The 27,069-nt window shown below is 39.6% G+C and overlaps 1 protein-coding gene across 11 annotated transcripts in view; it reads left to right on the forward strand.

Moving 5' to 3' along the window:
• The window catches only part of SLC9A9 (solute carrier family 9 member A9), a 655,912-nt gene that overhangs the window by 349,284 nt on the left and 279,559 nt on the right, over nt 1-27,069 (forward strand). For 10 of the 11 annotated variants that reach the window (XM_072792384.1, XM_072792386.1, XM_072792387.1 and 7 more), the window contains 2 exons: nt 6,766-6,909; nt 11,588-11,688. In XM_072792384.1, coding sequence (XP_072648485.1) covers nt 6,766-6,909; nt 11,588-11,688 — 245 coding nt within the window. Of the gene's footprint in view, nt 1-6,765; nt 6,910-11,582; nt 11,689-27,069 lie in introns of all 11 variants that reach the window. The other variant, XM_072792389.1, reaches the window with a different exon arrangement.

Consider the following 27,069-nt stretch of genomic DNA (forward strand, 5'->3'; position numbering starts at 1 on the left):
AAGAGCAGCAGCTTTCTCTAGCAGTTAACGCCTCACCTCCCAACTAGCTTAATTGGCAACAGAATCAGCCTCATTTCCCTCAACCTCCCCACCATCTCTCTTGACTCAAATTGGTATATGAAAGGGATGGGGAGGAGTGGGGTCATCCTTGGAAAGACTACAGTGTTTGAGGTGTCAAGCTGTTCCCTTTATCCAAGGGGGTGCTTCTTCTATCCTAAGTCAAGTGGAAGGGACTGTACTGGAAGGAACCACCCAGTAGGCTGAGGCTGCCTGCAAAAGAGGCCTTGCCAGTTCATTCCCCAGTGGAGAAAAGAGGCTAAAGCCCTCTCAAAAGAAAGTAAAGGAAGGGAATTCTTAGATGTGGTTTCTTGGAGTGGGAGTACACAAGAACATGGGGACTGGCCTAGAGATTTCTAAAAGGAATCAGTTGGAGCAGTCTGTGTCAGCAGGACATGAAGGCTCTGTGTGTTTAGGGAGTGGTCAAAGTGAACTGGCACAGTGGTCCATGGCCCAATAAAAGGGCTGGAATTCAAAAGAAGGGTGAGAGCCACCATGCTGCCCAGACGGCCCCTGATCTATAAGCCATAGGAAAGGACTGGGAATACACATAGCTGGCAGGGCAGATGGAAGATTGAGTGGTCCCTGTGAGGCAGTTCTCAGCAAAATGGAGGTGCTACTGTGTCAGCAGAGGCCTCTAAGAGAGGGACTGAGCAGGAACCAGCTGGACACCCCCCCCCCTCCGCCCCGTGTCTCCTATGACAGGGGACATAGGTGCTCAGAAGAGACTTGGAGGAACACCGCTCCTGCCTCTCCTCCCTTCCAAGTCATCCTGCCTGATGCTCTATAATATTCTGTAGGGAGAAGAAGAATCAATCCTGCTTTGAAGATTTAGGTTTTAAGCTAGACTCTACCAAGTCTTAACAACCGAAAGGAATTGAATAATGGAATTTGGCTAAGACATCATTAGTGGAACTACATACCCCCATAAAGAAGGATTCGACATAGTACAGCTGGAAGCAGTAATTGGAAAAAAATGAAATAAACCACTTTATATATAATCCCAACTAATCAGGAATTCTTTAATAAACTGGTGCCAGCAGTTAGAATTTTTTTTGTTAGGGATTAAGGATTTGGCAAAGAAAATAGTAGGTCCTTTTGTACATCTTTGGCTATAGTAGTCATTTTCTTATTTTTTTCTTTAATGATTACATTAATAAATCATCTGAAATGATTACAATGTGTTTGCTTAATACTTTCCTTTTGAAAGTTTTAGAGGGACATTGATTTCATGCTCACAAAAGAATTGAGACTAGACTAGGGACTAGGAGAAGCAGGTTGTCCCAGTCAGGCACCCGGGATGGAGAGACTGTGGGAGCTGAGAGGACCAATCAGAGGACAGCGTCATAATGAAAGAACAGCTGCCCAAAGCTGGCTGTTGTTGAGTAATTTAAGTGAATAAGTATGAGGCAAAATATTTTAGCAGTAGCAGTGAAAAATAACAAAGTGGATGGTGTTAGAAATCGAATGACCTTCATAAAGATTGTAAGAACCAGGAGAGAGAAGACTTGGTAGGACCCAGAATGGGAAGAAAGCCAGAGTCATGAGTCATGGAGGAGATGGCATTGGTGGCAGTGATGGTGGTACCATTTATAGAACACTTAACCTGCATTTTATCATTTTCATTTCCAGCATAATTGCATTACCTTCTTCTTTTCTTCCTCTTTTTCTTATTTCTTTCTTTTTTCCTCTTCTTCTTCTTCTTCATCTTCTTCTTCTTCTTCATCTTCTTCTTCTTCTTCTTCCTCTTCTTCTTCTTCTTCATCACTAGCATTTATTGAGCATAGGCATCATACACCATTCCACAAAACAAAACAAAACAAAACAAAACGACAATTTGTAAGATCAAATGGTCCCTGACACTCAGCAATCCTAGACCAGACCAGTCCAGTCAGGGTATAAGAGAGACAGGTAATGACACCTCAATTCTGTTTCAGTTGAGGTGCTGATTGGACATCATCTAGTTTGAGATGCTTGTTTTAGAAATAAACCAAACTCTCAGTTCAAAAGAGAGAAAAAGAGAAAGGAAGGAGGAAGAGCAGGAGGAGGAATGGGTTATTTGAAGAAGGATGATTTACTTAAGAAATGCTTGTCTAATTCCTACTATGTTACAGGTGCCACTTCAAGTGTTTTATAAACATTAATTCATTGAATTCTTGTAGCAGCTTCTGTGATAGTTACTACTGTTATCATCCTCATTTTATAGGAAACCAAGTTGCATATAATTTAAGTAAACTTGCTCGAGGTCACACAGGCAGTAAGTAGCAGAATTGAAATTTGAACCCAGATCCCAGATTCAGATTATATGCTCTTAATACTATCTGAGATGCTAGGTAAGTTCCCTGAAGGAACATCATAAAGATGAAAAAAATTGGTTATTGAGAAACTGGAGTTGCGATCCTGTCTATGAATCTTAAATGATACAGTGAGCAACACAATCCTGATTCATGTTGCTTTCATCAAAGGAATTGAGGATATTTCATCCATTTCAAAAATTGTGAATAAAAGATGCTGCACACATTTATTTCTGAGAACGGATACAATATACTATCATCAAACTCATTTTTGCTGAATAATCTATTCCTGAATAGAATGAATCAATAACCTGGACTTATTTCCAATTTATGAGATGAATATTTAAACACCGCTATGTATTTCTGCTCATATCATTTTCAAGGATATTGGTTTTATCTAACTCAAATATTCTTTCCAGAAATATAGGGATTGTAGATCCATCTTTACCAGCTTGTGTTATAAACAGTACCTCTATGAGTAGTGTCCCAAAGAACAAGCACCACACAGGTTAGCAGAAACTCTAATTCCTCTTCTCCTCCTCTCTCCCTTCCCATGTTTGCATCCACAAATGGTCCAAGCATCTCCCTCAGTGCAAGGGAGGATATGTTTTCTTTTCAAGTCCAAAGGTCTGCAACTGCTGGAAAATGCTATTTCTTCCTTTCTTGGGTTGAAGTTGGCAAACTCTGCATATACTACCCAAACCCCTGTTTGTTTCCAGAAAGCACCCTCTGCAGATGCTGCCCTACAATCCAGAGGCTTAGTGTTGCAACTGAAAACCAGAGCCCAAGGAGATTCCTCCTTCACCAGGATTTAGAGCCCAGAGGAATAGCTTCCTAAATCCTAGCAGTCAGGAAAGATGCGACCTCCCTGACCTCTTTACCTGCTTTCTTTACCTCACTCCTCATCAAAAGCCAGAGGGCTTTGCCTACAGAACATCCAGTAGGGGTGCCACTTAACTAAGCTCAAGTTAAAGAATCTCAAGTGTCACCTTCAGTTTAAGCTGATGAACCTTATAAATATAATATAAATATATATTTATATATATAAATACACAATATAAATATATAAAGTCATTGCTTACTAAAGAAAATCTTGTATATGATGATTCGTTTCAAGACTAGGATCTGCAAACCTCCTTCTTTCCTGCATTTCTTCTTTCTTTCCTTTCTACTTTCCAGTTATCCTGCCTTTATTCCATTATCCTTTTTGGCCTGCCATGTGCCAGGCACCAATGTGTGTCCTGGACATGCAAAGAGGAAAAAGACACAGGCCAGGCCCAGCAAAGCTTAAGTCTGAGAGCCAGACCTGAAAGCAGATTCCCCTGAGAAGCCCCGAGTCTGGTCATCTAGTGAGATGGGGGAGAGGATGATCTCACCCCATACAGTGCAATCTGCTCTATCTTTGCACAAGGGAGGGTGCTGCCTGTGTTCCGTCCAGGGATGAAATTAAAGGTTCTGGTACCTGAACTTCTACTGCGTTTACAATCAGTGCAGCACTTACTCAACTCTCCTGATCTGGCTTCTTGTTTTCCCTGTTTTCCTCCCAACAAAATAACTTTTTGAAGGAAGAAACAAATCTACATTTTTGAACTCAATAGCTCTATGATCTTAATTTCTCTCTTCATTTCTTTGTTTTATAAAAGAAAAAAGAAAGAAAAGGAAGGATGAAAATACCTGCCCTGTTTACCTGGCAGAAATGTTACAGGATGAAATGAAGTTAGAATGCAGGCATAAAGGGGACAAAATGTTATGTAAATGTGAGGATTTTTGTATATGTTTAATGTGAAATTTAAAGCTGAGCGATGTCATCTCCCCATCTCTACCTCCATAGGTGCCCACATACATGGTCCCTGTGTTCCAACCATAACCATATAATTCTGCCTGGAAGTGCCCTCAACCATCTGCCTTCTTGCCTTTGCTTACACTCTTTCTACTGCCTGAAGTACTCTCTTCCCATCACTGTCTGTTGACTTGCTTCCTTGCTCAAATGCCATCTCCTCTCATCTAAAATAGTGACTCTTGCCTCATTTGCACCATTAGATGTTATCTATCTAATCACACTTAGCACCATGACTAGAGCTCATTGTCATCTACATCTTAGGCCTCTGTGCCTGGATATGCCTTGTATATGTTCAATAAAATGTTTTTTGACTCAAATTCTTCTCTTCTCTATGCTCATTCCTGTCTGCCCCCCACCCCCGACACCTTGCACCTAATGTCCCACCAGGACCCTACTGGGTACCCACCCCATTCATCCTGGGAGTTTTAGGGGCAGCAAATTCAACAGACACGTCTTCATAAGACAAGGGAAGTTAAGCTTTTCCCTTAAGTTAAATCAAACATCACAGGGAAGTATATGAAGTTTGTCCGTACCCTTACTGGGTGGGGATCAGAGCCCAGGAAATGAATGTCTCCCAAAATGCAGACCGAGAACCAATGCGGGTACCCAGGTGATTGTAGGTGACACACAGGTTAACTTTTTATCAAATGTAATAGTTACATAATCTCATATGTATTAAAAAGAAATAAAATTAGCACATCAAATCTATGGCTTCATAAATATTCTTTAATAAAAGCTCTTGCATTCAAATACAAATGAACTGATTTAAAGGAAAACGTTTCATAAATAATGGAAATTATACATAGTGTTATGGCCAAATGATGTGATGATGATGCTTCAAGGTCAGGAAAATAAGACAGAGAAAATTTTTTCTGGAGTGCAGAGGTGGAGATGGGGGTGAGGAGCTACCTTTCTATGGATCAGATCTATTGATGGCCTCAGCAATTAACAGAATTATTCACAGGCTGTGTTACTATGCAGAACTCTTTGTTTGAAAAGCAGAATGCAAATAGAATGTTTTTTCATCACACTTGTTCCTTCTTTGGAATGAGGAAATATGCTACTGAATGTCAACTCACACATTAAGCTTTGCATTGGGCACCAAGTGTCAAAATGGCCATGGGGTTATACACCCATTCTCAGGACTGTCAGATACAAAGGATCTAAATATGGGTTTGCTCTTCCATTTTTGTCTGCAAAACACAACACTTTACAAAAAGAAAACACTTCAAAGGCAATCCTTTTCTCGCATACATTTCAAGGGCTCCATTTGAGATCCACATTCATCTTCCTTATCCAATTAATGATCAAAGTGGAAGTGTTTGGCCTACTTTAGGGGTTTAAAGACACCCAGGGAAAAACTAAGAACATTTAAAACTACCTTTTTAAAGCCACATATCTTCCTGTAAAAGAGCTGGAATCCATTCCCCCACCCCCTTAACTGGTCTCTAGATACTAAAAGTCAAATCAGGTAGTTAACATGCTCTAATCACCCAAACCATAAAAGATTCCGTTACATCTCTGTAAAATCCAATCTAATCTCAAGTCAGTGTGTCTAGTATACTTCTTGCTTTCTGTACTGCTACAAAGTTCTTCCAGAATTTATTACAAAACTCTTGATTTTCCTGATTGGTTTTAAAGACCTCATATTTAAAATAAAAACTATTTAAAAAAAAAAAAAAACAACTGAAAAGTTACTTCATTTATCTCCCCAAAGCTACTGGTTCTAGCACATCTGTTCATTTTAATGCTACAATACGGAGTTCATATTTTCTAAAATAGGATGTACCTTGTCCTTCTTATGAATATTCTGGGATTTGAGGGCCTGGTTAAAAAAATAGCAAATGTGGTGTCCTCAAAAATATTTAAGTGAACAGACTGCCTATTGGTGGATTGCTTTTTCTCTATAGAAATAAATCTGTTAGCAGCCACCAGAATTGGGGTATAAAAGATAACCTCGGGCAGCTGCTGCCATTTGTTTCGGTGGGAAAATGAGGGTTTTGTCTTTCCCCAGGGGTTAATACTGTGATGCTCTAAGCATCGTCTGGGCTCTGTTTCTGAAGGGTTACACTGGAGAGGAGGAATGCTTTGTGGTTTATGACAAGATCACAGCAGAATATTTTGTGCACGCTGTGATTTGTATTGCCCATTTGTGCACAGGCCATAAAAGTGCACTTTTTATCAGGAGCATTTGTGAATATATAACAGCACTGAAGACATATGGCCACTAAATAATTCACAGTTATCTATCTCCTCAGCAGATTCCTTATACACCTACCATGTTTTAATGCCTAGTTTGCTCAGAAACAATATTCTTTATGACCCTTCCAATATAAAAATGTTTACTGACTGGCAACAATATATGGATACCATGGGATTGGGCTGTAAGGAAAGGGAAAGCTCTCTACTTTCTCTACCTCTCCCTGTCCTCATCTGTTTCTCCTGAACTCTTCCAACCAGCAGCTAACCTCATAGAAGGTACCCTCCTCAAACATGGGTGCTAACTTCTGACATCTGGTATTTGGGCCGTAAGAGAGAAGTCACTAATTAACCTTCACCATCTTTTCTTTTCAGTTCTATATCCATTTACAGTCCCAAGGAGAATCCAAATGCATTTGATGCTGCAGCATTCTTCCAGTCCGTGGGGAATTTCCTGGGGATCTTCGCCGGCTCGTTTGCAATGGGGTCTGCATATGCTGTTGTCACCGCACTGATATCCTTTGTGCATGTGTGTGGAAAGCTGGGGACTATTAAGAGCTGTCAGTGTCCCTGGAATGTTTCTGAGGATGGACAACTTCCAGGCCAAGCAAGAAATGGCTAAACAGTCTGATTCAAATGTGATCCAATGCCACTGGAGCCATCTTAGTTCTAAGTCATCTTTGAGGCATAAGTTTGGTAGCAGCAGAGGGGCCCAGGATCTTTCTTGTCCAAGGCCTTTCTAGCACTACTGCTACTGTCTGACCCTAAGATAGCAATAATCTGAAAAATTGCCATGTAGGGAAATAGATGGGCATGGCGCATCAGGATTGGATGTATTAGGGTCAAGAGGGAACCTGAAGATGATCTGAGGTCAAGAACAAGACAAGATTGACTGGGAGTGATTTACTAGGTATTCTCTTCTTCCTTTTCAAACTTCTTTCAATCACTAGCTCATAGGACTGGCTGAGCCAAAGATCACTGTGGGTTTAAGCAAACATCCTTAGTGATTTTACTGAAGGGGATCTACAAGCAGGGCAGAAATGACATGTTTGCCATATCTGGGCAATTGTGTCATCCCATTCCCTCTTTTGTAGTAGTGGGGTGGAAGAATGGTAGAGTTCCTAGAGGATTTGAGCCAGGGAATGAGGCTGGTCTAGTGAGCTGTCTAGTGAACAGTCAGATGGGGAGAAATAGGTCAGAGTTGAGGAAGCAGGCCAGAAAGCCAATGTCAAGTGTGAGGGCTTAACAGAGGCCGTAAAAAGAGGCACAACAAAGGATCAAGGACAAAAGACCTTGGGGAAAAGAGAAGGTGCAAGATGTGTCAGGGCTCTACTAAAGAAAGCAAAATGTTGGATATTTTTTCATGGGGACTGACGCAGTGAACCCTACTCACTGAGCAGCTGCTAAAACACTAGGTTCTACTAAGGGTTTCTTTTTAAATATATATATTATATAATATATATAATTACAATAATATATAAATATATAAATAATATATAAATATATATTTATTATATATTTATATATATTGATTGATTCATGAGAGACACAGAGAGAAAGGGAGCCAGAGACACAGGCAGAGGGAGAAGCAGGCTCCACACAGGGAGCCCATGTAGGACTCGATCCCAGGACTCTAGGATCACGCCCTGGGCCGAAGGCAGGCGCTAAACTGCTGAGCCACCCAGGCGTCCCTACTAAGCATTTCTAATATGAGTCAAAGGATAAATAAAATATGACCTTCAATTAGTAACAACCTTGGAAAGACAAGCTCTACAATAAGAGTTGTGTAGAATATTGGTGCTAAACCCATAGCCACCTTATTAGGACTCTAAACATTCAAATGTGGATGAGTCCATTGTTTCTGAAATAGTCCAATAGACTCTTGACTAGTCTTATTATTCTGAAAAATAATTTAAAAAGCAATATTTACATACAGAGAGAGATGTAGGCTTGGCCTGAAATATAGATAGGATATAGACAAAAGCTATGTGATAAGCGATTCAGGAGAAAACCAGCATTCATTGAAGTGTGGGGATAGGGCTGGCATGAGAGATGGACGATGTGCCTGAGAGGACCAGAGGGCTCGGAATGGTGAGCAGTGGAAGATGGGGTGACACAGGTGGGTTGGACTCACCTTGTGGAGTCTCTTAGAGTATTATTCAAAGGAGTCTGAGTTTCCTTCTGTAGTCTACCATTAGCTACTGAAGGTTTCTGCTCAGGAGAGTGACATACTGAAAGCCCAGTTTTTAAACAATAAATGAGGAACTAGTTCATAGGATGAGTCAGAAAAGGATTAGAATCAAGAGAAACTGTGATGATGAGCTGTGGAAGAAACATCAAAGAGACTAAAGTTTAGAAGAATCTCTAGGACTTAATGATTAGAAGAGGGGAGACTCAAAGGCCACTCCAAAATTTTGGCCTAGAAACCCTAAAGAGTGTCAACTCCTTTGACAAAGAGATAATGTAACTCAGAAATCTAAGGCTGATCTCTAATAAAAATAACATTAATAATCTAATGATTAATATCAGTACTTATGATACCTAAGGCCTCTCACTATTTGTTTTATACGCTATACCTCACTGACCCTCACAATGACCATGTCACATAGATACTATTTTTATCGGACCCTGAAGCTTAGAAAGGATAAGGTATTACCCAGTGACATACAGCTGTAAATATTAGAGCCAAAATTCAAACCCGGAGATTGAAACTAAGAAACAGACCATGCATTTGATCACTGATCCCTATTGCCTCTTGATTATTAAGTGGAATTATGATGGAGCCCACATGTTGTTTTGCATAAGTAATGGTAATGATGATAGCAACATTTCATAATGTCTAACATGTGTCAAGGCCTTTGTATATATCTCTTCATTTGAATCAACCCTGTAAGATAGGCCATTATTATTCTCACGCTGCACATGAGGAAACTGAGGCTCAAGGAGGTTTAGTTGCTACTCTGGGTCACATATCAGTAAGAGTGAACGCAATTATTATTACTGTAATGTTTGTAGAGAACTTTACCATTTGCCAGCCATTGTCATTAGCATTTTGCTAATGGATTTTCTCATATAGCTTTTGTAAAAACACTGAGAGGGAGATACTGCTATTATCTCAATTTTACAGCTAAAGAAACTGACACATAAAGGTTAAACAACTTGTCTAAAGCCATACAGCTGAGACATCTCAGGGCTGGGATTTAAACCCAGGGTGGATTTAAACTCCAGAGCCTGCACTGGGTGGAAAAGCTGAAATTGGAGCTCTCTTATGCTCAATATGAACGGACTGTATGGAAACATAAGTAAACAAGTTGGTAAGGAAAGGGGAAAAAATTCCTGGAGATTAGAAGTCTGCCATGAGATTGGAACAAATCTGGAAAAAATGCTGCAGAAATGGAAGAGACAGGGGTTCAGTCTCAGGAGGAAGAGCTGTCATGTAGCACCTGCTGGCCTTGCCTCTCACAAACTCAGGCTGCAAAGGAGATGGGTGCACAGTCATTCCCTCCACCACACTGAGCCTTGACACCTTGTCCATGATGAGGTGGTGCTCCTCCGGGTATAGGCCTGTGAGCTCTATGCAAGCTTGGATCTTGACCCAGAACTAACCTACTTTCTGGAGAAGGTTGAAAGAGAAGAATGTCCTATGTCCTATGTCCTATGTCCACCTCAGCCTTCTCCACAACGAAGTAGAAGAGGGAATTCAGAGGAACAAACCCCACTAAAAACAAAGCCTGCCCTCCCAGTAATAAGAAGGAATGCTGAAAAGGGGCAAAGGGCAACCTGTGTTTTCTTCCAGATAAATAATTGCTTCCAGATCCTTACTGACTCTATTTCCAGAAAAGATGGTTTATGAAACAAATTCATTTAAATCACAAAAAGAGAAAAACGTGCATATTCCTTGTTGCATGCCCAGCACTCTTGTGAGTGCTTAACATGTCATAGCTGGTTTATATAACTAGGAGGTAGGTTGTGTGATTTATCCCCATTTTCAGACAGGGAAACCAAGGCACAAAGTGGTCGAGGGACACGCTGAAGCTGATACAGTGAGGTGGAATTTGTCTTCCAGAGGCTACACTCCCAATCATGAAGTCACTCTGCCTCTTCTTGACATTTTGTGCTTTCTAAAATTTTGCAAGACATTTTAAATATACCTCATCTAATTTTATTCTCCACACCTGGGTGAGTAGGTATTATGCTCATTGACAATTCACACAGGATAGAAATGAGGCTCAGAGAGGTTAATACATTGCTCAGAAATCACACAGCCAGTGACCAGCAGAGTCAAGACTCCAATCTTGGTCTTCCACCCCAGGGGTCATGCTTTTTTGCTTCCCCGCCCCTCTGCTAACCATCTCTTAATGTGCAATCTCTTTTAGATGTTTGTCTTGAAGCATAAAAATGCAACACGACATCTCATTTGTCAGGGCATTTTTTTCCCTAGCTGTGGGCACAGTTGCAATGTAACCCTTTTCTATGGATCACATATTCCTAATCATCTTCCCATAACCCATTCTCTGCATGATTTGGATCAGACCACTCTTCTCTTGCTCTCTGTGCAATTTATAGGCTATTGACCAAGTGTCATCCCAGCCAAAATGAACCATTGCCTCCCGAAGGGCTTCTTGCCTGACCTAGAAATAATATACCTGTCCTCTATCCTACTTATACTAAGATGGCCCCAGTAGTTTCCCTATCACTGAACATAAATGTCCCTCCTGATCCTATTTCCATCCTCAAGAGAGGAGTCTTTTCAGGTGATCTGTCCACAGACTCTCACTCCCCAGGGGGCAGTGGCCTCCTTTGGTGCTGACGCACTTGCAGCAAGTCACTGAGCCTCTGCTCTCCATCCATGGCTCTGTTTTCCTGATGTGCTGCAGTCCCCGAGGGGACACGCCCCAAGGGCCAGGGCCAAATTCAAGAGGCTCCGTACCCACAGTGAGCCGATGCTATCTTCTTACTTAGCAAGACACCTTTCTGTGACCTGAATACAGCTTTGCATTTTTAGTGGAGTGCTGACCCCCTAACGAAGCCTGGAACTCAAGCTGGCCTTCAGCGCAGTCCCAATGAGAGTGACAGTCTGAAAATCAGTTCCCTTACCCTAAAACCATCTCACCCAGATTTCATTTTCCTCAGCCAAGGAGGAGAGGTAGCTGTAAAAGCATTTGTTGTTTCCCTTAACCTGTCTTTGTCACTTGACCAAATTTACCAAACTGTGCGAGTTCCCCATGCTGGAAACAGGCCTGTTTTTCCTCCTGTCGTGGAGCGCCTTCCTGTCTGCTGAGGCCGCAGGCCTGACAGGTCAGTGCTGCCTCCTGCACAGCGGGCTGGGTGTGTGAGGCACCTGTGTGCTCCCAGAGGCTCCCCTCCCTGACGCTTCTACGGGGTTGGGTCTGAATCAGCCTTTCCTGGGTACCCTGAGGAGAAAAACACAATAATTCATCCATTCTGTACGCAACAACTTAACGGGAAAGTCTCCAGAATGACATTTCCTCTTCTCTCCTGGCTGGGCGGGAGGGGATGTTAAAACCTACAAATGACTGATTTATAGAGGTGATGGATGACTTTATAAATGGAAGTCTACTCAGCTGCTTTGCAGAAAAGGGTGCTGGTTTGCCGTTGGCTGCTAATGGCGAGCACCCGGGTAAGCAGCCTCTCTGGGGTGTGCACATTTCCACACACATCAGTGTGGAGAATCCTTGTCTGCAAAGAAACAAAGAGCTGATGTGGCGGGGCTACAGTGTAGTACCTCTTCCCACAAGAAGTCTACATATAGAATCTCTGAGGTGGATCAGTTAATAGAGAAAGGGGCAGCCCCTGATGTCCCAAGGGATCCTGTGATCTGGATTCGGCAATTAGATTGCCTTTCTGCAACAGTGAGGATTTGCGCTTGGATAGCTGCAACGATTGGGTGCTTTTCCACCTAGAAGAATCACTGTGGCTCTGAGCAAAATGTCAAAGCTGCTTCTGTCCTTTGGCCTAGTTCCCTGCTCCTTCCAGGTTTCAATCCTGGATCCCTTGCTGCTCACTACTGTCATCTTAATTGACATTCAAGCGGTGAGACTGGCCTCCTCCGCCCCTCAATTATTAACTGGGAACAAAGTATTCCTCTCTGGGTATTTACATGTTATTAGGTGGTACTTTAAGTATAATTAATAATAATAGAAGTTGACGTATATTGACAGAGTACCGTGAGCCAAGCACTAGCTTCCCGCCTCTCATGGACATTCTTATTAATTCCCAGACCTAAGACTCAAAATTAGGGCCTACACTCGTTACTGGGTCAACAGTAAGTAGTGGAGCTGGGATTTCAAACTAGGAGATCTGATTCCAGAGCTAGACTCTTGAGGAGCAAGTGTTGCTGCCTTGAATGAAACTACATTTGTGGACTATCAAGCAAGCCCTCATGAGGAGGAAGATATTTGGGGTCTCAGGAGCCTGCCTGGTCCACATGCCCATAGACTGGTTTGGCTCTCCTGTGAAAGGCATGGCAAATCTTTCTTGTAATGATAACCTGTCCTTCTGGGCAGCTGACCCAACTTACTGCAGAGTCACAGGGGCCACCCTGTTCCCACAGGCTTTGAAGGCGTCTGTTGCTGATGCAGAAAGCCATCTGCCAGTTCTTAGGAGACTTATGAAAGCTACATTGTCAGAGCCCGCCCTATGGGCCCTTGTATCTAAATCAATGTCTGTTATGGTAGTGTCTTCTCTTGTTATGAGGGAGGTTGCTGAAGAGCTTATTCATTCCAGAGAAAAGGAACAACAGTGTCCCTTAAATTAAAAAATAAAGGTATAAAATTTATATCAGCCATTCAAAATAATTTTGGTTCCCTTTCCTCCATATTCCATGCCCTTTTCAGCCCTCATCGTTTTGTAAAATGATGTAAGTAATGTTAACAGTAAGAACACATATTTGACCTTCTAAAAAAGTAAAAAAAGTATCTTAACTCACCTGATATTTTTTAGTCTATGTTGAATATTATAATAAACACACACACACACACATGCACACACACACCCCAGTACCTCAAAGCTGCTTATTTTTATGTGTGAAAATTGCCTTTTTATTTCCTGGTCCGTTTCAGCAAGATCTTGTTTTATTAACTATTTAAAGGTTACAGTCCATGTATAAATGGCTAGTTTACCTGTACCTTGCTCTTTTGCCACCCCTTTCAACCTGATATTCTTATTGGATGGCACACAGACTACCCCTAGAGAGCCAGCATCATGGGATAGGTGAATACAGGTGTGGGCCGCAGAAGCAGACCCAAGAGCCCATGGCTGCACCCAAGGGGCACACTCGCTCCAGAGCACTACTCCAGAGTAAGCAATGTGTCTAATAGGCATTTGATACAAACCGAACTCTAGGTGTAAGCATTTTCTACTGTCATATACCAAGCCTGCTTAGTCTAAATTACTTATGTATTTGTTTGTTTATTATCTAATCCTTGCTTCTTTCCAAATTGGATTTGAGACAACTCATAACATGAGGCATGCATATCATGGGACCATTTAGTTGAGAGTAAATACTCAAGTGCTTTGGGATAGAGTTTTTCTGCAAAATTAGACAGCTGTTTGTTGCTGTGGTTTGGCAATAAATATAGCTCTGAGCTTTCTGGCAGCCAAAGCCAAAAGGGAAACATGATGAGTTATATAGGAATAATAGAGCATTATAAAAGGAAATCATACTTATTTACAAAAATGGGCAAACTTCTTTTCTGGCACTAAAATTTTAGGGGAATTTATCACATGTATCCTCGTATAAGGGACCTTTGAATGCTGCAGTGGACACTATATTTAGTAATACTTTTAAGGGGGACACCCGGGTGGCTCAGGGTGTGATCCCAGGGCTCCCAGATGGAGTCCCACATCAGGCTCCCCACAGGAGCCTGCTTCTCCCTCTGCCTATGTCTCTGCTTCTCTCTCTGTCTCTCATGAATAAATAAAATCTTAAAAAAAAATACCTTTAAGGAAGATGGAGATACACTCTTCGCAAAGTCATTTCTCATTTCAACCTTCAGTGAAATCTGAGGGAATGGTATCAAATCATAATTGTCTAAGGGTGTGTCTGGTAATGATATAATCTTTTTAGTTCTAACCCACCCACAACTAAACCAAGGTATTGGAAGCCTAAAATCTAGAAAACATTTTAAAAAGTCCTTAACAAATGAATACATGGCAATGACTATAAAGAACTAAGTGTAATAAACTATTAAGCCATTTATGAGTAGTTATGGAGGGAAGCAGCATCATGGAGCCTGTCCGGGTTCACGAACAGCACATCATGTAGGTCCGAGGGATGGGATGGGGCAACATGCATTGGTTTCTCAGCAGAATTCCCTGAGCCCTGACATTTCAAAGTGGTGCTCAAGGATGCCCACCAAGTGAGCAGGGCTCTCAGCTTGCCACCCCTACACTATCCCTTTTATTGATTCCAAGAATTGGGTTTTCACATAAGATTTTATTTTTAAAAAAGGATTTCTGTTGTTTTAAACAAAGTCCATCTGTTTTAAGAAACAAATTTTTGTTTTTTCTTATGACCAAGTAATGTGTAAACATCATAGACAATTTAGGAAGTGTAAATTCACAGAAGGAAATCGAATTGGAATCACCTGTTTTCTTATTACCTATTAATCGCTATTGTTAATATTTGTCTGAATACATCTAATTATATGCATATCCGTACACTTCACTAAATATGTACATGCAGGTATGAATGTAATCATACTTCTTAAATTTTAAGTAACTTGCTTCTTTTCACTCAAGGATTTATAATGACTTTTTCACAACATTTTTCATCTGTATTATTTAATGGCTGCCTAATATGATATCATACCAACTTGCCACAATTTACTCAATGCTCCTTTTGATTGTTTATAGTTTTCGGTATTATTAATATGATTGCAATGGTTATCCTTTTATTTTTTTTTTAATTTTTATTTATTTATGATAGTCACAGAGAGAGAGAGAGGCAGAGACATAGGCAGAGGGAGAAGCAGGCTCCATGCAGGGAGCCCGACATGGGATTCGATCCCGAGTCTCCAGGATCGCGCCCTGGGCCAAAGGCAGGCGCCAAACCGCTGCGCCACCCAGGGATCCCCTGGTTATCCTTTTAGATTGATGTATGCATTTCTATTGCCTGATGAATAGAAAGGCTAACATTTTAATGCCTTGGAAAATTCACCCAAATTGTTCTCCAGAAAATTTGTGACCCTTTATACTTCCACAAATAATGAAAGAGAACTCATTTACTCATATCTTTACTACCCTAAATTGTACCCATCCCTGCTAATATGAAATCAATTTCTATTTCATTGTGATTTACATTTATTTTTTAAAAGATTTTATTTATTTATTCATGAGAGAGACACAGAGAGAGCAAGCCAGAGACTTAGGCAGAGGAAGAAGCAGGCTGCCTGTAGGGAGCCCAATGCGGGACTCAATCCCAGGACCCTGGGATCACGACCGGAGCCAAAAACAGATGCTCAACCACTGAGCCACCCAGGTGCCCCTGTGATTTACATTTATTATATTTGTTCTGAGGAAAGCATTCTAGTGACATGTCATTGGCAATTTCTATTTCTCTTTTGCTGAACTCCCTGTTTCTGTCCTACTCCTTTTCCCTACTGAGATGCTTGTTTGTCATATTAATTTTAGGAGCTTTTTATTTATTTAGAAAATTAACCTTTTGGCTGCCATGTAAGCTATAAATATTTTCCAATTTGTGGTTTTATCTCTTAAATATATTACATTTTGTTGGCTTAGTAAGGGAAAGGGATAGTATGGACATTTTCAAGTTTATGTGGTTAATTTTATCTCCTTAGAAAGCTCAAGGCTTTATTAATTTTTGCATAGAAAGCCTAAGTGTTTATTAATGATAATGCATACTTTCTTTTACGAGTCTTGTTTTATGAATCCAACTGGAATTTGTTTTGATATGTAGTACAGGAGATAGCAGGAACTTGATTATCTTCCTAGAAGATACGTTCCATTTGTCCTAACACCCTTCAACTATAACCTATGTATTTATAATATAATGTCCATGTCTATAGGTACATAAACGTATATATATATGTTCTGGGTTTTCTATTGCACCACTTTGGTCTTCACTGTTTTAATCATTTAAGCTTCATTGTTCATCTTAATATCCAGTGGATCAATGCCTCACCCTTCCTTGCCCATTTTCAAGAGCTTCTTTGCTGTACTCACATATTTATTATTCCAGATGGACTTGAAAATAACTTTGTTAGGTTTCAAGCAGAAAATGACTGAGATTATGATTGCAGTTGCATTAAATTTTTAGATTAATTTGAGAAGTGGTGTTTTTACAATGTTGAGTCTTCCCACCCAGGAATATGTTATGTCTCTCCATTTATTCAAGTCATCTTTTATGGCCTTTAGTAAATTTTTATAGTTGTCTTCACATTCAACCTACAAATTTCATGTTAAGTACTTTTTAACTATTTTATATTTGAGGATATTATGATGAATCAAAACCTTTTCCATTATAGTTTCCAACTGGTTACTGTTTATTTACACGCACGCAGACTTCACTAGGCGTTTGGATTTATTCTCTCTGTAGTTCTGAAATCTAGAACTCGAGCTGATGTGTAGAATCAGGATTGATAGGCCAAAGTTGCATCAGACTATCAGGTCCTCCAGGGCTCTATCAGCACCAGAAGTATGGCTGAAGCATTCTGAGCTCATTATCTTTTGAGCAATAGAATGGATGATTTTAGCTTGACAAGAGGAAACATTTCCAAAATCTGAATAAAAGACTGCTTTATAAGATAATGAGTGCCCTGTGCCTGATAATATATGGAAGATTATATATGTCCACTGGTCAGGATATTCCAGGGCAGATTCATACTTCAACTAAAAAATGTATCATAAATTACATTAATCTGCAATTTCATTTCCCTAATTATTAAGCTAAAAAAGAAACATGTAGACCTGAGGAAACAAGAGCCTAGTTGAGAGGAATATAGTAGACATATGTTGATTTGGACTGCCCAGCAATCATTCTTATTTTCACAGGTAATAGCATCCTGATGTTGCTTAGGAAACTGTCCCTCCTCCATCAGATACCATCTTGTTGATCAAGGTGTCTCATCCTCCCCTGCCAAAGAGAAAAAGACTTTAGAAGGAAAGTCAGTCAGACACTCTTTCCCTAGGATGTGATCCTTTAGAAGGGATATAGAAGGAAGTGTGACTGTTGGCACCTGTTCTTTCCAACAACAAAGCCCTATTGGACCCCCCCTATTTACCCCTGACACAGATTCCTGGGGCTGCCTTTGTGCATATTTTCTGAGAGCTATCACTCTTCTCTCCAGTAAATTCTTTTCTGATTACAGTAGCCAGAATTAGTGTTTATTGCTTGCAAACCAAGAATCCTAACCGGTACAAGGGAAGGAATAATCCATGATGTATTTCCACAAATGAAACTAAATAACTTGGTGACAGAACAGAAGGGGAAAGAAGCTCAAAGGCAGTGGAGCCTCTAGGCTAGGACACTTGGGACCCTCTTATGCCAGATGCACAGGGATAGGCAAACCAAAAGGATCAAGCTTTTGAAGACAGTTTGCACAGTGTTCATTATCATTTTTGATTCAGCTTCTTATAAGATTCGTTCTGAACACTTCAGTGTGAGGGGGGGCTTGCTCATTACCACATCTTCTGCTTTCACGTTCAGTTTTACTAATTTGATGATGATCATTTGATTTATTTTGATTATCTTTCACTTCAAGGGCCACATTTGCAACCGCCTCGTCCCAGTCACTTGGAAATTGCACCTGCAAGTGTTCAATAGTCACATAGAAGAACTTAGTTTTATGGAAACAAGTGGCTTTTAGACATGCAAATGAAGGCTGGCATTTCAATTACCCAGAAGTTTGATTCTCTGGTGTTGGAAACATACAAGTGCGGTTTGAGAAAACTTTTATGTGGGAGAACTGGGCAAAATGTCAAATGCAAGTGAGGAGTCTTTCTAGACGATAAGGGTGTAGAGATAGAAATGGACTTTAGGGAGTTCTTACATGCCAGGAGAGCAGAGAAAGAGAATGTATAAGGATGGGTCTGCCCTACTTACAAAATCAGCCACTTTAGGGGTATGTCTCTGGGTTCTGGCTCTTTGGCTTGCTTGCTGAGGGATGGGAATAAGTCATCCTATCAATTGGAATCTCAATTTTCTTTACTACAAAGTAAGAGGATTTTATTACTTTGTAATAGAAGGACATTGTACATGTACAAAATGTGGCTTCTGAGTAAATACATGACCCCAAGGTATTCTCTCTACGAGGCACCTGGTACACATGCATACCTAATTTCTAATCAGATAGAATTTTTCTTGTGCAGACTTCTATTTTCTAGAAGTCATTAGGTTACTGAGCTTTTATTTTAAATTGAATATTGAAAATAGTTCAGCAGTATTATTTATAGCATAATCTGTAATGGAATTGAATCCTGTCATCGAAGCCGCTTTTCAGTTTATAAAGATAACCAAAAAGCACAGCTGCATAGGCTGTTTGAAGACTCATTTTTATAATCTGTTTCCCCACTGAGACTTTGGGGGTCAGGTTTTTGCCAGAAGCAAACTTTCAGGGACTGTCATTAAACACCCGAAGAGTAAGATTTCTAATGGCAACATTGACACCGTGTCTAATGATTTCTCTGCTTCCAGGTACTGCTGTAATAAAGGCAGCTTCCATTTTTAGATTCCTGGGGCATATTTTATGTCCATTCAAGGCAAAGGCAGGAGAGGGAGGCCCTCAGTTTCTCATGCAAGAAGTTAAATAGAATAGCTCGCTATTTACTCATCTTAGAATGAACCCTATCTAAGAAAATAAACACATAAAAACCTGAAAGAAAAAAAGTCTGATTATTAAGTAATGTTTTTGGACTTTCTGGTCTGATTCTAGACAGTAAGAAACTCTGAAAAGTTTTTTAAATGTAGTAGGGTGAGAATGTATGATGTTGTGGCCCATTTCCTAGGGAACTGACCAAGATGTCTGAAAAAAGCATGCAACACACAGATATCAGGTATGACATAAACACTTAATTCATCTCAATCCCATCACTCAGGCATGTTCTCCTATTGGTCTCAAATGACAAGGGCCTAATTACATTGTCATGAGAAGGAAAAGTTGACACTTGGAAGTTCAGGTTCTGCTTATCAGGTCAATTCTTGATAGGCTTTTGTAGAGTACGTAGTCAGAAAAGGAAACTTGGGAAAGTCTTTCTTATTTACAATAGACAAGGAAGAAAGATTTCCAAATGAAATGACTATTACTGGATGTGTTGAGACTGCTCCATATGAGTAAGTTGGCTTATTACTTCTTATCTCCATCGTCTCTCAGCTTGGAAAAATTTTGTCTGAAACTCTCAAGAAGGCTTTAGCTTAGAGGTGAATGTGTTCCATTTGGCTTGCCAGTGATGCATTGCATGACTTGATGGAAAATATATTTCCAGATCTTCGTAAATAAAACAAATCACTGGGAGGGGACTTGGTTTGAGTTGCTTTTTAAAACAAATCTAGCCAGTTTCAGCTTCTAAGGACATGTCATTAGCTGACATCTCTTAAAATTGCTCATGCTATCCTATTGACAGAACCATGTGAATCCAACTTAATTAGCCAACAATTCATCAACAAATGAGGTGCGTTGAGTGTTTTCCAAGCCAAAAATAAAATCTGGAGGCTCAGAATATTAGGCATTCAAACTATAGTAATAGGCACCCAAAATTCTCAAGGGGATTAGTTAACCAACACACTGAACCAAGGGCAAACATGCAACGTTGCCGTCTCAATAAACACAGGTGTAACGTACATCTCCTCGCATAATAACTCATTAACTCACACCTGCACTTTCTTGAACTGAATAGCTCATCATTTCAATATTCAAACAACCTTGCACATGTAACTTAAGTAGTGGACAAATTTACCCCGGCTTTTTTCACTGTAAATATTTTCAGTCATTGTTTAATGCCTTCCTCATGGTGCCAGGAGGCATAGGAGCCAAAGAAAAAGAAAGTTCGTTCTCAAAAACCCATTTTCTTTACAGATAGAAAATTGTTAGAAGATAGATGGCACAAATATATAACATACAGGTGAAGGATAAGGTAAGAGTCAGGGATAATTCCTAGACCCCAGTATCAACTTGATCAATGGTTCATTCCACCAAAATGGGGAATATAAATGAATAAATATATGCAATAGAAAAAGGGACACAGAAATTATTTCATCCAAAAGTCTTCTGGATTCTATGAAAATGTAGAAACTACATGGAAGAGTATGATGGGAAATTGGACACGGACATCTTGGGTCAGGTTGTTCGTTAGAGGGTTAGGTGACTTTGGTGAAAGTGTGTTAGCTGACTCCAAGGAAATGAAAACTGAAAAGAGAGTAAGCTGATGAACACCAAGGCTTGAGATGGAATGTCAAGGATATAAGTGAAAACGTGTTTTTCTTCTTCTGCAGATCCCAACTTAATTTGCATAAAGACCCTCTGCTAAATTTTGAAGGAGATTTTTGTTTTAAATGGAAATTTATAAACCTTGCAACATAGACAGGAAGTAACTCTTAAATGCATGCCTACACTGCATTGGAGAAACCAGAAACAAGAACATAGATTCGTGCTGCCTTCTGTATTGATGTTATATTCCACAGATTCATGATTAATCTGCCAACTGTGGTGTTGCCAAATATGGTGAACTAGACAGTAATTGTACTCTTTGGAAACTTGGAATCTTTCATATTCCCTGAAGGAGTTTTCCATTTCTTTAAAATCTTTAACTTCTCAGTTCCAGGTTCACATTCAGCAGTGGTGGTAGGAAACCTGTCAGAAATGTCTCTTTTTACTAGATCAAAGATAAATAAAAGCGTGGCATGGAAAAATAACCCATCAACTTTAAAACCCCTCAGAGTACAATCTGAGAGCAAGACACATTTTTTCTTTCTCTCTCACTCTCTTTCTGTGTTCTGATAATATAATCAATATATCCTGTCCAAAAATGCAATATTCTTCAGTCTTAGAAACCCCTCAAGTCTCCATTTAATGTCAAAGAAAATCATGCTCCTTGTGACAGACGTTTATTTTTCAGCCTCTGTATCTGAAGGCTTCATCAACTTTTAATGAAAAAAGAACTACTGAATAATGTTATCAGTAACCAAGACTGTAGGTGACAATATTCTTGAATAAGAAAATTTAAATATTAGAAGAAAATGGACCCGGCCACTAATAAATCCAGATAAACATCTATTTGTATGTGAGGATCAAAAACTAATTTCTCTTGCATTCTCTTTTCAAAATTTTTTAAAATGGAGATTCATTCTTTTGACCAACCTGCATTTCCGCACCCAACGTCTGTGGGCACTGTTATGGGAGTGCAAAGAGGGAGGGTGTTCACCCAGGGCTGGAGATGCTCTAGGTCAAGGGACCTGGTAATCGGTAATTGAGCTGACAGGAAGTCAGTGTGAGGCTGTGGGACCCCGGGTAATTCTTCAGTTCCATATATGCAGACCTTGAAGCCAATGTAAAAACTGAGCCACTCAGATCACAGACATTTAAGACTGAAAAGTGCTTAGAGATCATTTAGAGCAGCGTTTGCCGGAGTTCCTTGACCCTATTGACAAAAAAAAAAAAAAAAAAAAAAAGCTTTATCATGAACCTATCTGCACAAAAAGGTAATTTTTTGCCCACAGAGTTACTTACATACTTTAGAATACACAAAAATTCTTTCTAATTAAAAACTGACATTTTTATATTTTCTTCCATCTTTCAGTGGGTTTTCTTTTATATTCCAATTTGATGAATACTAATGCAGACCATCTTCTTTAATTCATTGAAAAGAAAACAATGGACCAGGTGATGCGTTTAAATTGCCCCAGTTATGCAACTCAGTGGATGAACTGTGATCAGATAGGTCCCGGGCCCCTTGATGTCCAATGTCGTACATTTTTCCTTATATAATTTACAGCTACACACTGAACCTTGATCATGCAAGCTTAATATACATATACAATATTTAGTAGTACTAATGCTTTCTGAAAGGGTCCAGAAACGGGAATCAAGGATAACAGTGTACATGGCACTCTGTTAACCATAAGGTGTTAATTGTCCTATGAAAATTGATCTCTGTGGCAAGAATGTACTTGCCAGCAGAATCATTATTTTTCCCAAAGAATTATGGAGCTCCTCATGCTGTTTCCTAAATTTCTTTGCTTGCCAATTAATTTGAATTTAGCTGTGTACCTCTTTGTGGTTTCTCAAACAGCTCTTTTAGCTAGTGTCATAAAGTATCGGTTCTAGTTCTTACTTCAAATTGCATAAATGAGTCCCTGCCACCAGCCCTTCAGCGATCTTGTACACCACTAAAGTTCCACTGTGCAGACAGCTTTGAAAGGCAATCTTGAGTATACACATGAGGCAGGAAGTATTATTATTATTTTCTCTAGGCCACTTCTTGATTTCTTTCAGACCTCCTTTTTATTTTAGGTCTCGGCTATTTTCGAGCATGTTCTACTGTCCGTGGACCCAGATGTATGTTCTTGATTCCATCCGTCATTGTCAAGGACCCTGTAAATAGAACTTGAATCCAAGATCTTAGACATGCAATGCAGCCGTTGCATTTAGTGACTGCTTGTTTTTGCAGTAGAGATGGAAACAGAGTGATCAGTTTTTACTTCTGTTGGGAAGGAAGTTGTAATAATGTCTGCCTGCACAGGATAGACATACCGGATGCTTCATATTTCTAATTTTTATAAATAAAAGGATGAATAAAACATGTAAGATTCTGTACTTACAGTAATTGGTTTGACCATTTTAAGAATACAGTGTAATAGTTGTTTCCTTTATTAAGTTTTTTACATAGAAAAATGTGATTAATTCAATTTGTATTTATGCCCTAACCTATAATTGATTAAAACCCAAAGTGTGCAGGGAGACTGCATGTTTCTCACACATGCCCCACAGCCTCCTACTTCTCTCCCTTCACTCACATTGAATTCCCTACTCCTGACCCTCCATCCTCAAACTTTCTCATCTTTCAAGGCCCAAATGCCTCTGCACTTTTTTTGGAAAATTTTCTCCAGCTCTCTCCCACCTTCTATAGCCCAAAAGAAATCACACTGTCTCAGGATTTCTGTTTTCTTATCACCTACTGCATTATACCTGCTATGTCTTTGCGTACATGTTGTCTCTGTCAGGAGATATAAGGCTGCTTGAGGCCTAAGACCAGATTCATTCCTCCTTGTGTCCCCATAGCCATAACCTGTGCTTTGCTCACGATGACCTCCACACATGAATAGAATCTGAGTAGATGATAGTAGATACCCAAGGTAACTTGCAAAAACCTGGTACCTTAACTGTAGTATTACTGAGAATTGTCTAAGTTTGGATTACTAGAAGTAAGGAGCACATTTTCATTTGTTTTTCCTTGATGCAGGAGTTACTGTGGAAGAAATGGCAAAAAAAAAAAAAAATGATGATTAAAGGTATAGAATATGCAAGACATGGACTGGATGCTTTGTACCTCTTCCCCCAGCAATTTATTAAACAGGAAGTATTTAAAATTAATTAAACAGGAAGTGTTGTTGTGTCTATCCGTGGAATGAGCTTCTCTAAGTTGTTTCTTCTTTTCATGTCTTCTTTATTTCATCTACTTCTAGTAATAGTAAAATCTTATATGTATGTACTTATCAATGTTTAGTTTATGAAGCATGTTACTATCCATGATACTGCTTTATACACGGAACAGACCTGTAAGACAGATTGGGTGCTATCCAAATGAGGAAATTGACTCTTAAATGAGCGAAGCCATTGGCCAATGTCACCCCTTTTCTACCTGCAGCCACGACCAGAGAATGGGAAGGATGGAGACATAACAGACTCCAGGTCCTGAGAGACATAACCCACACGGTTACTTTACAACTCTCAATTTTACTAACCAAATCTAGTTTGTTTGTTTTTTTAAAGATTTTATTTATTTGATAGAGGGTGAGCGAGAGAGAGCACAAGCTGGGGTAGAGGCATAAGAAGGAGAAACAGACTCCCCACTGAGCTGGGAGCTTGACATGGGGCTCCATCACAGGACCCTGGATCATGACCTGAGCTGAAGGCAGATACTTAACTGACTGAGCCACCCAGGTGCCCCTCAAATATAGTTTTTATATGTTCTCTTTGACAATTTTGTTTTCACTTTTCTTTTATTAGGTTTTTAATCCTACTTTATTTGAGTCCATTATTGTCTTTTGCCTAGCTTCTTGAGGTAAATAGTCCAATTCTTTTATTTTATTTTTCTAATTGAATGCATGCAAGACTATAAAATTCCCTCTGAATAATCTGGTTTCATCTCATTGATTTTGATAAGAAATGTAATCTACATTTACTATTATTTATTTTTACATAAGCTAAAATTTCAAATTTGATCTAATCTTCAACTCCAACTTCATCTAGAAGCATACAATTGAAAATCCCTAATGGATACATTTTTGTAGATATACTTCTCTTGTTAATTTCCAATTTTATAAAATTATGATCAAAGAATGTGATTTATTTTCCTCTTTAGGAGGAAAATTATTAAACTGTTGACAGCAAAATATATTATCAATTTTATTCCATGCAACTAATTTCTTTCACATTCTAGTATTGCTGGGATTAAAAATAAATAATTCTAAAATAAAAAAATTAAACTCCTTAAATGTCCTTGATAGATAATTGTTCCATGAAATTGAAATTAACTTCATAGAATCATGTCAATTCTGAAAAGTACAGAAAGAAAAATAGAGACTAAAACACAGAAATATAACTTTATTTTTTTATTTTTTTAAAAGATTTTTTAGGGATCCCTGGGTGGCGTAGCGGTTTGGTGCCTGCCTTTGGCCCAGGGCGCGATCCTGGAGATCCGGGATCGAATCCCATGTCGGGCTCCCGGTGCATGGAGCCTGCTTCTCCCTCTGCCTTTGTCTCTGCCTCTCTCTCTCTCTCTGTGTGTGTGTGACTATCATAAAATAAATAAATAAATAAATAAATAAATAAATAAATAAATAAATAAATAAATGTAAAAAAAAAAAGATTTTTTATTTATTTATTGAGAGATAGAGAGAGAGAGAGGCAGAGGGAGAAGCAGGCTCCATGCAGGGAGCCCAACGTGGGACTCGATCCTGGGTCTTCAGGATCACGCCCTGGGCCAAAGACAGCACTAAACCACTGAGCCACTGGGGCTGCCCAGAAATACAATTTTAAAACATTTTTTTTGTAGTTAGGAAAAGACATTTTGGACCATACAAGGTCGAAGCCAAGCCATAGCAAAGGTGAATTGATACTTAATACCAAATGTTGCTCAGAGATTTGCTTCTCAAAGTGTGATGCTACAACCAGTGGCAGGGACTTTCTTGGTCCTACAAAATGCAGAATCATAGGCTCCACTGCAAGCCTCTGAAGCAGAATCTGCATTTTAACAAGATTCCCAGGTAATTCAGATGTACATTAACATTCCAGAAGCACTGGGTAGATTTTGAAATCTCTCTTGCCTAATCCAGATTCCTGGGCCATCGCTAAGTTTTCAGGTGGGGTCAAGAAGCTTCTGATGTATGGGAAGGACAGTAGTATATGCTGTAAATAAAGCACAGCCTGGAAGGGACAAGGATGAGCAAAACAGCTGAAATACAGCAGAAAGAGAAAAGAAAGGAAGTGGGTTCTTTGGAGGTGAGCTGCTTCTGTCACTTGAACACAGCCATCAAAATTCACCGTTTTCAGTGTCCTTTGACCTGAAAGTTTGTGGTCTAAAGACTTAGAAACATTTTTTTTTTCCTACACAGAGGAGACTTCCTGAGTTTATCTCTAAACCTCATAGCTCCCTTGAAAAAATTAAGTTTTTATGATTAGAAGGTATGGTAATGATGTGTTTTAAAATTTTATTTTAGAAGAGTCATCTGTGTCAAATTAAAAGGATATTAGGAAGTCTCTAAATTGATCTTGTCTTTACCTTTTGAGAAGCTTGGGCTACCTCTACTCCAAATGAGTTTCATTTGGAACCAGTATTAGTTCCTTGTCCTAAACTTAAAAAAAAAAAAAAAAAAAGACTAAATTGGGCTGTTAATCCTAGTGAATTAATAAAAAAGTATATAGGAAAATGACAGACCCAGGGAACTGGAGGATATCCACACCCTTACTTTATGAAGAGAAATTTTTCCCACAGCAGCTCTGGCAGACATTCAACCCAAACATTTCAGGTGATAGGGAGCTTCTCACACTCCACTGTAGGATAGTGCTCATATTTTGGAAAGGTCGGGTGACTGGGAATTAGAAGGCACATATCCAGGTGTAACCCATGTCTTTTTAATAGTTTTTGGCCTAACTTAGTCACTGCCCCCAAGCCTCTTGTTCTATCTAATCTAGTGGCTCAAACTCACACCTTTTCAAAATGTCAATTCTAACCATAAGTGGGATTGAAAGGAGACTTGAGTCCAGTCCTCTGGGACTTGGCACAGCATCTCAGCTACCTTTGGCATCTGCCATTGTCCAATTGTAACAGACTACAGGGTGGATCTTATCTCTGGATGACAAACCTTCAGTGGTTTCAGAGAACCATCAACGTTTAGAATGAAAAGGGACCCACTAGTGAGTCCTGGTCAGGAATCAGTCAGGAAAAAAGAAACTAGCTGGCTGTGCCCATAGTTTAGTGCAA

Source organism: Canis lupus, chromosome 22, assembly GCF_048164855.1.
Source record: "Canis lupus baileyi chromosome 22, mCanLup2.hap1, whole genome shotgun sequence".
Taxonomy (NCBI): domain Eukaryota; kingdom Metazoa; phylum Chordata; class Mammalia; order Carnivora; family Canidae; genus Canis; species Canis lupus.